Below are 7754 nucleotides of genomic sequence, written 5' to 3'. Positions count from 1 at the left end.
TGCCTGAGACATCCAAACTGTTACTTTTAGTGATCCATAGGTTCACAGGAGATCCCTAATGTACTTTCAGCCACTCTGCCCATGGACAGCACCAGCATCACCTTTGTTGGAGCCATCAGGCTCAGTCTGAGCTGTCCTTTCTCCAAGCTGCAAACAGAACCTGCCCCCAGCTAGGGTCCTGCAAACAGGCAGGGTTCTGTAGGGCCAAGGAGAGTGCACAGAGATTTGGGGTCTTTGAGTGCTGGCAGGGAGAGATCAGGCACAGGGAAAAATCTCCAGCAGGGAAATCTGCAGGAAGCAGAGAGAAGAGAAGGCAAGGAGAGGAAAAAAAAAAAACAGCAATGCTGTGGCAGGGAGAGTGGAGAGATGCCCACAGGATTCCCTCTACCAGCCCCTCCCTCTGAACAAGCCCCCTCCCTCCTGTCCCCCAGCCAAGCCTCTGCCCTCAGGGTCGGGGCTCCAAGGCGTGCAGCCTCTCCTGTGCAGGCAGAGCTGCAGCAGAGCCGTGGGGCAGCTCTGCAGCCCCGGGCCCAGTTCCCTCTGCAGAGCACAGGGCTGGGAGCAGCTGCCCGGCCCTGGGGGCTCTGGCAGGGGGCACAGCTGGCTCAGGGTGATGCTGTCCCCAGTGCCCGTCTCTGGGCAATGCTGTCAGTGGAGCCAGGGAAGGAGCTGCATCTCCCTTCATCCCATGCCATCATAAGGACACTTGGAAGTGTCCCTGAGATTTCAGTCCAAGCTGGGAGCTTCAATCCAGGGTGCAAATCCATCCTAGAGCATCTCTGAGTTATAAGATTGATGGGGAAAGGCAGAGGTGTTGTGACACTGAAAATGCTGCTGGGTTGGTGAAATGAGCAACATGAGTCCTTGGATACAAATGTGGAGCTGGGCTGGGGTGGATCTATCTGTTCTCATCTATACCTGGGTGTTTTTAAAAGAAACATGGGAGTGTGAACATCCTCCATTTGAGAAAAGTCAAAGCCCAGAGAAATTCCAAATGGAATGAAGTGACAGACCATCTCCCCTCACTCTCCACTCGTCCTTTTGCCTCAGGGAGCTCACTCTCTTCTACCAGAGGGCAGCAGAAATGCTGAGGGTTTCTGATATCCAAGAATATCAGAGACATGGGGGAGGTTAAAAAGGAAACTTCAGAACTCTTAAACATAAAAGAATGTCCATGTATGTTACAGAGGATGGTATATGGGAAATGGCTTTGATTTTGCTTGCAGCTATCTCCTTTAAATCTTCACTGTCCTTTTCTCCATTAACAGGTCCCAAGTCCAGCCGCAGTAAATGTCCAACAGCAGCTCCATCAGGCACTTCCTCCTGCTGGCATTGGCAGACACGCGGCAGCTGCAGCTCCTGCACTTCTGCCTCTTGCTGGGCATCTCCCTGGCTGCCCTCTTGGGCAACGGCCTCATCATCAGCGCCGTAGCCTGCAGCCACCACCTGCACACACCCATGTTCTTCTTCCTGCTCAACCTGGCCCTCACTGACCTGGGCTCCATCTGCACCACTGTGCCCAAAGCCATGCTCAATTCCCTCTGGGACACCAGGACCATCTCCTACAAAGGATGTGCTGCACAGCTCTTTTTTTTTGTTTTCTGCGCGAATACAGAGTATTTTTTCCTGACCATCATGTGCTACGACCGCTATGTGTCCATCTGCAAACCCCTGCACTACGGGACCCTCCTGGGCAGCAGAGCTTGTGCCCACATGGCAGCAGCTGCCTGGGCCAGTGGCTTTCTCTATTCACTGATGCACACAGCCAATACATTTTCCCTGCCCCTGTGCCATGGCAATACTCTGGGCCAGTTCTTCTGTGAAATCCCTCAGATCCTCAAGCTCTCCTGCTCCAAGTTCTATCTCAGGGAACTGGGGCTTCTTGCAGTGTGTGCCTGTTTTGAATTTGGCTGTTTTGTGTTCATTGTTTTCTCCTATGTGCAGATCTTCAGGGCTGTGCTGAGGATCCCCTCTGAGCAGGGACGGCACAAAGCCTTTTCCACCTGCCTCCCTCACCTAGCTGTGGTCTCTCTGTTCCTCAGCACTGCAATGTTTTCCTATCTGAAGCCAGCCTCCATCTCCTCCCCATCCCTGGATGTGGCAGTGACAGTTCTGTACTCAGTGGTGCCTCCAGCCCTGAACCCTCTCATCTACAGCCTGAGAAACCAGGAGCTCAAGGCTGCAGTGAGGAGACTGATGACTGGATGCTTTCAGGAACATTAAACTGCTGGCCAATTTCTTCAAATCACTTCCAATAAAAATCATCTATGATACTTCTTTTTGGTTTCATTGTGGGGTCATTTGTCCCCTGTTTTTGTTGTTCATGTTATCCACAAAGAAATGTCATTGTATCATTTCTGATTTTGTTTCTGTCCACCTTCCCCATGGCCACAGGCTTTGTCAATAAGGGGCTGGTCCCCTGGTGGCATTAAAGGAAGGAAAGGATGTCCCAGCAAAGTCTTCTGCAGAGATGCCCTTTTGTTGCCTTCCCTGGAGCTGCAGCAGCAATGTCTGTGTGCAGAGCTGGGAGCAGATCAGTGCTGGCCCAGCAGCTGTGCCCAGCCGCAGCAGCACTTGGTGTTGCCAGTGCTGCTGCCGTGGCCCTGCCCCGCTGCCCTGATGGCCCTGGTGTTGCTGCAGGGCCTGAGTGCTCTCGGGGCCGGGCACAGCCCTGGGGGTGGCAGTGCTGGGGCTGCAGCAGGGACAGGCCATGGGCACTGTTGGGGCAGCGCTGACGCCTCAGGCCAGGGCCTGGGGGCTCCAGGCTCCTTGGCTCCTTGCCCAGGCTCTCTCAAGAAGACGCCCAGGCCAATGCTCAGCACAGAAAAGCCCCAGAGCAGCCCCAGGCTGGCCGTGGGCAGGCTGGGGGCAAACGGCATGGCTGGGGCTCTGCAAGGGCCATGGAGATTGGAAGGAGCACAGAGCAGGGGCTGATCCATCCCCAGTGTGCTGGACAGTCCAGGGCAGTGTCCCAGAGCGTCCTGATGGAGCTGCCAGCAATATCCCCCCTCTGCAGCCCTGGCCTCTCCCCCAGGTCACACAGGTGCCCCATCCTTGCAGGCACAGACACGGCAGCACTGGCTCAGCAGCCCCTGTTTGCATTGCACACAGCGGGGGGAGCACCCCCATGCTGTTGGTGTGGGGACATGAACCTGAGGGAGCACAAATGCCATCAGCCCCTGGGGCCAGCAAGGGCTGGGGAACACCAGGGAAACCACTCAGGTTTGTCCTGGCCTCTGCAGTCAGCTAGAAAGTTTGTTCCCATCAGCAGGGAGTTTCCTGTCCCACTGCAGAGGCTGCTGCTCAGAGCCAGGGCTGCCTGGCAGCCACCCCCAAACTGCCCTGAGAATTTCCTTGGCTTCACCTTTGATTTGTTAACTCCTCCCTGGTACACATTTCTTCCCATTGTCCACCCCTGTTCCCTCTCCTGCAAACAGCCCATCCTTGTTTGCCCTTTTCTCTCTGGCCCAATTCCCCTTTGCAGTTCCTGACTTGGCCCCTTGACAATGTCTCTTGGGCAGCAGGATCATCCTACAAGTGCAGCAGGAATTGTCTCCACGCTCTTGCAGTGCCCTTGCCAGAGGCACCCCAGGCCAGGTGGGCACATCTGGGCTGCTGTGTCTGGCTCTGGGACTCCTTGTCCCTGGGCAGTGAGGAGGAGCTGCAGAGGCTCTGCAGGACTGACAGGATGCACTTTGGGGCTGGCAGGAGAAGCTGAGGGACCTGGGCTTCTGGAGCTTCTCAAGAGGAGGCCCAGGGCTCATCCTGCAATTGCTGCAAGGGCAATTTCAGAGAATCCCAGAATCAGCAAGGGTGGAACAGACCATGGACATCATCAAGTCCAAACTTTGCCCTGACACCACCTTGTCTCCCCTGAGCCTCCTCTTCTCGAGGATAAACAACCCCAGCTCTCTCAGCCGCTCCTCACAGCTCTTGTGTTCCAGACCCCTCCCCGGCCTTGTTGCCCTTCTCTGGTCATGCTCCAGGCTCCTCCATGTCCTTCCTAAATTGGGGGCCCAGAACTCGACACAGCACTCAACGTGCTGCCCAAGCAGTGCTGAGTGCAGGGGAAGAATCACTGCCCTGCTCCTGCTGGCCACACCATTCCTGATCCAGGCCAGGAGCCATTGGCCTTCTTGGCCACCTGGGCACACTGCTGGCTCATGTCCAGCCTGCTGTCCATCAGTCCCTGCAGGTCCCTTTCTGCCTGGCTGCTCTCCAGCCACTCTCTCCCCAGCCTGTAACGCTGCAGGGGTTGTTGTGGCCAAAGTGCAGGACCCGGCACTTGGTCTTGTTAAACCTCACCTTGTTGGATTTGGGCCCTGCACCCAGCCTTTCCAGGGCCCTGTGCAGAGCCCTCCAACCCTCCACCAGATCCATACTCCCAGCCAACTTGGTGTCACCACGGTTCCATGCAGCCTCCCCGTGTCACAATGTCCCTTTGGTTCCATGGGACCCTTTATGTCACAAAGTCCCTTGGATCCTTGGGCCCCTGCAGTGTCACTATGTCTCTTGGTCCTCCAAGGCCATGCTTTGTCACAATGGACTCTTGGTTCCATGAGGTCTGGCAGTGTAGCAATGTCAATGTGATATTTTCTAAAAATTCCCTTCACCAGGATTTCTTCTCCTGGGAAGATGAGAAGCCTCAGCTTCTCCGTGTTTTGCTTCTCTGCAATTTGGTCTGGAGATTGTTTATCCAAACATGTGAATTAACTTAATGACCAATCACCATCAGCTGTATTGGACTCTGAGGAGTCAGTAGTGAGTTTTCATTATCATTCTTGTTAAGCCTTCTGTATTCTTCTTTTTCTATAGTATAGTTTTTGAAAAGCCTAATATAATATAATATAATATAATATAATATAATATAATATAATATAATATAATATAATATAATATAATGTAATATATTATAATATAATATAAATCAGCTTTCTGACAACATGGAGTCAGATTCTCATCTCTCACCTCGTCCTGAGCACCTCACAAACACCACACAGCAATGCTCTTCTTGGTTCCACAGTGTCACGATGGCCCCTTGCCTCTGTGCTGCCATGTCGTACGCAGTGTCACCATGGTCCACTTAGTGCCACCAGGCCCTGCAGTGTCACAATGGCCCCTTGCTTCCCCAGGGCCCTGCACTGTCACAGTCATCAGAGAATCCACCAGGCTGGAAAAGACCTTGGAGTCCAACTTGGGACCCAACACCACCTTGTCACCCAAACCATGGAGGTGAGTGCCACATCCAGTCTTTCCTTAAACACTTAAAGGATTGGTGACTCACCCATCTCCCTGGGCAGCCTGTGACCTAACATTGTGCTGCCCAACCAATGCCAAGAACAAAGGGAAGATTACTGTCCTGGTCCTCCTGGCCACACCATTCCTGATCCATAGGAGTGCCAGGGGTTGGATAAGGGAAATGGTGGGGAGCGGGTGAGGGCAAAGTGTTATTGACTGTAAGCAATGAAGAATCTTGAATTTCATATCTATTCAGACTGCATTAGAAGCTGCTAGAGGTCAATACCACCTGGACATAGCTGATACCACTTTATATTCAGGAAATGAACACTAAACAGGAAAAAACCAGTTCTCTCTGCATTTTTTTCAACATAGTATATTCACTTCGAATACACATCTGAAATCTATCTAATTAACCACAGAAGAACTCAAAACATAAATGATTTCAGGGGCTTTTCTTTTTCAAGAGTTTTGCATAAATATTTATGAGCCTTTGTCACTAAATTCCTGAACTGAAGAGCTCAAGAAAGAAGAGGCCTCTAGAGGAGTAAAATTTAACAGCAACCTCCAAGTGGCTGAGGATCCATCCCCATCAGAGCAGCAATGAACAGAAATTGGCACAGCTTTGTGGCTGCCCCAGCTTTGGCATGGGCCCTGGGTCTGGAGCAGGATCAGCTCTTGAGGGCCCCAAGGCCAGGGCTCTTGTGCTGCCCTGGGCAGATGGGATGGCAGCAGGGGCTGCAGAGCTCTCAGCACCTCAGCCTGAGGGGAGCAGGGCAGCCAGGGAGCCTCCTTTGGCCTTGGCCAAGCACCTTCCCCCATGGCTGGGGCTGAATCCTGTGGCAGCTGCAGCTGCTGCTGTGCCCTTGCCAGGGGCTGAGGCTGTGGGCCAGTGCCCAGAGCAGCCTGGCCTGAGCAGAGCTGTGGGGCCAGAGCTGGCTGGGCTGGGCTGGAGAGAGGCCCTTGGTGCTGCCCAGAGCTCAGGGCAGCTGACAGAGCTTGCAGGGAGCTGGGCTGGGCTCTGAGAGCCTGGCCCAGAAACCATCAGTGTCCATCTCAGCCTGGCTGAGCGTGCAGGGGCAGGACTGTCATGGTTTAGGCCTGGCACAGACTCAGTGCCCCCATGAGAATACTCTCTCCCTGGTGTCTGCTGTGAGATGTGACCAGGAATAAGCAAAACAAGCTCCAGCTTAAACATAAAGAAAACTTTATTACCTAAACTACAAGAAAATAGGAAAAAACTATAAGGGAAAAAAAAATTGAAAACCTTACAAAAAACTCTTTCCTCCTCCCTGCCACCAAAATTTCCCAATCCGATACATTCTCCCAAATCACCAACTGCCCAGCCTGGCACCACCCTTTAGAATACTCCAACTTCAGTTCATGAAGAGGAGAGGAGTCCTTCTTGTTCCATAGTCTTCCCCTGGAAACACGCTGAAACCTCGTGTGCTTCCATGTCACTTGGCACCGCCCGGAAAGTCCTTTTGCCACTTGTGACATCTTCCTTCCATGCCCAGTGCTCTCCCCACTGTGCATGGACCAGAGCTGCTTTTAGGGTTGTCTTTTAAGGATGCCTTGTCTCACTCCAAAAAGACACAGTCTCTGCTTAGGGACATCTGTGCCCCCCATATTTTTCCAACCCCCCGGGGCCAAGGGGTCCCCATGATGAACCCTCCTGGTTCTGAGGCACTGCCTCCCCCTAAGTGCAGTCTCTGTGTCACAGGAATAAAACTGAGTCTATGGCTACACAAGAAAAGTCCAGCCAAAAGGCCACTCCAATCATCTCTCCCCACTCAGTCAGTCGTCTCCACATCCTTCGGGCCAGGTCCTTGTCTCCTCTCATCTCTTATCTCTCTTCTTATTCAGCTCCGAGGAGGATCAGCATTTTTGCAAGGTCCCAATCATGTAAGAAAAAGGGTTAAAAGTTTCAGTCTCTGTCTGTCCCAGAGCTCCGGCACTCCCACACTCGCTACTGCTCCGGCCGGTCACCTCCTCCCTCGCTGCATTACCCCCCTTTCTCCTCCTGGGCCGACTGCTATCACATTCGTTGTCGCTGGCTCTTCTCTCTCTCTCTCTCCTGGGGAGGGGGATGGCTGCCCGATGTCTCTTGGGGCTCCTCCACCCTTCCATCCTCAAGGGCCTCCTCACCCCCCATCTCTGTCCAGGCCCAGGCCTACCACATGGCTGCCCCTACCCCACCCAGCAGCAGCGGCTGGACAGGGGAAGGGAGATCCAGCCTCCTTCCCTCGAAGTCCCAAGAGAACCTCCCAGGGCCAAAGCTCTGCTTTTAACCCCTGTGTATTCTGGGAGGTGTGTCCAAACCCCACTGGCCACATCAGCTGCCAATATAAAAATCCGAGCACCATTGGTTTGACCACAGCATCCCAGAATTCCCACTTCTTCCGGGTCAAACCACCACAAGGACTCAGGCCAGGCTTTGTGGGGCAGGGCCAGCACCTGTGCAAGGCATTGCAAACAGGCAAGTGGCCCAGAGAGGAGGCTGCTCTGTGCCCTTG

The 7754-nt window shown here is 53.5% G+C and overlaps 1 protein-coding gene across 1 annotated transcript; it reads left to right on the top strand.

Annotated features, from left to right (window-relative positions):
- The first annotated feature begins 1290 nt into the window (after positions 1-1290).
- LOC141726165 (olfactory receptor 14A16-like) lies at positions 1291-2223 on the top strand. The gene has a single exon (XM_074530578.1). The coding sequence runs from the start codon at positions 1291-1293 to the stop codon at positions 2221-2223; it is 933 nt and encodes a 310-aa protein (XP_074386679.1).
- Positions 2224-7754: the final 5531 nt, after the last annotated feature.

The sequence above is a fragment of the Zonotrichia albicollis genome, chromosome 33 (genome assembly GCF_047830755.1).
Source record: "Zonotrichia albicollis isolate bZonAlb1 chromosome 33, bZonAlb1.hap1, whole genome shotgun sequence".
Lineage (NCBI taxonomy): Eukaryota > Metazoa > Chordata > Aves > Passeriformes > Passerellidae > Zonotrichia > Zonotrichia albicollis.
The sequence above is the reverse complement of the archived record's forward strand: the minus strand, read 5'-3'. Positions and strand labels throughout refer to the sequence as shown.

Excerpts from the sequence above, each read along its gene's own strand:
- LOC141726165 (XM_074530578.1), top strand. The coding sequence starts at position 1,291 with ATGTCCAACAGCAGCTCCATCAGGCACTTCCTCCTGCTGGCATTGGCA.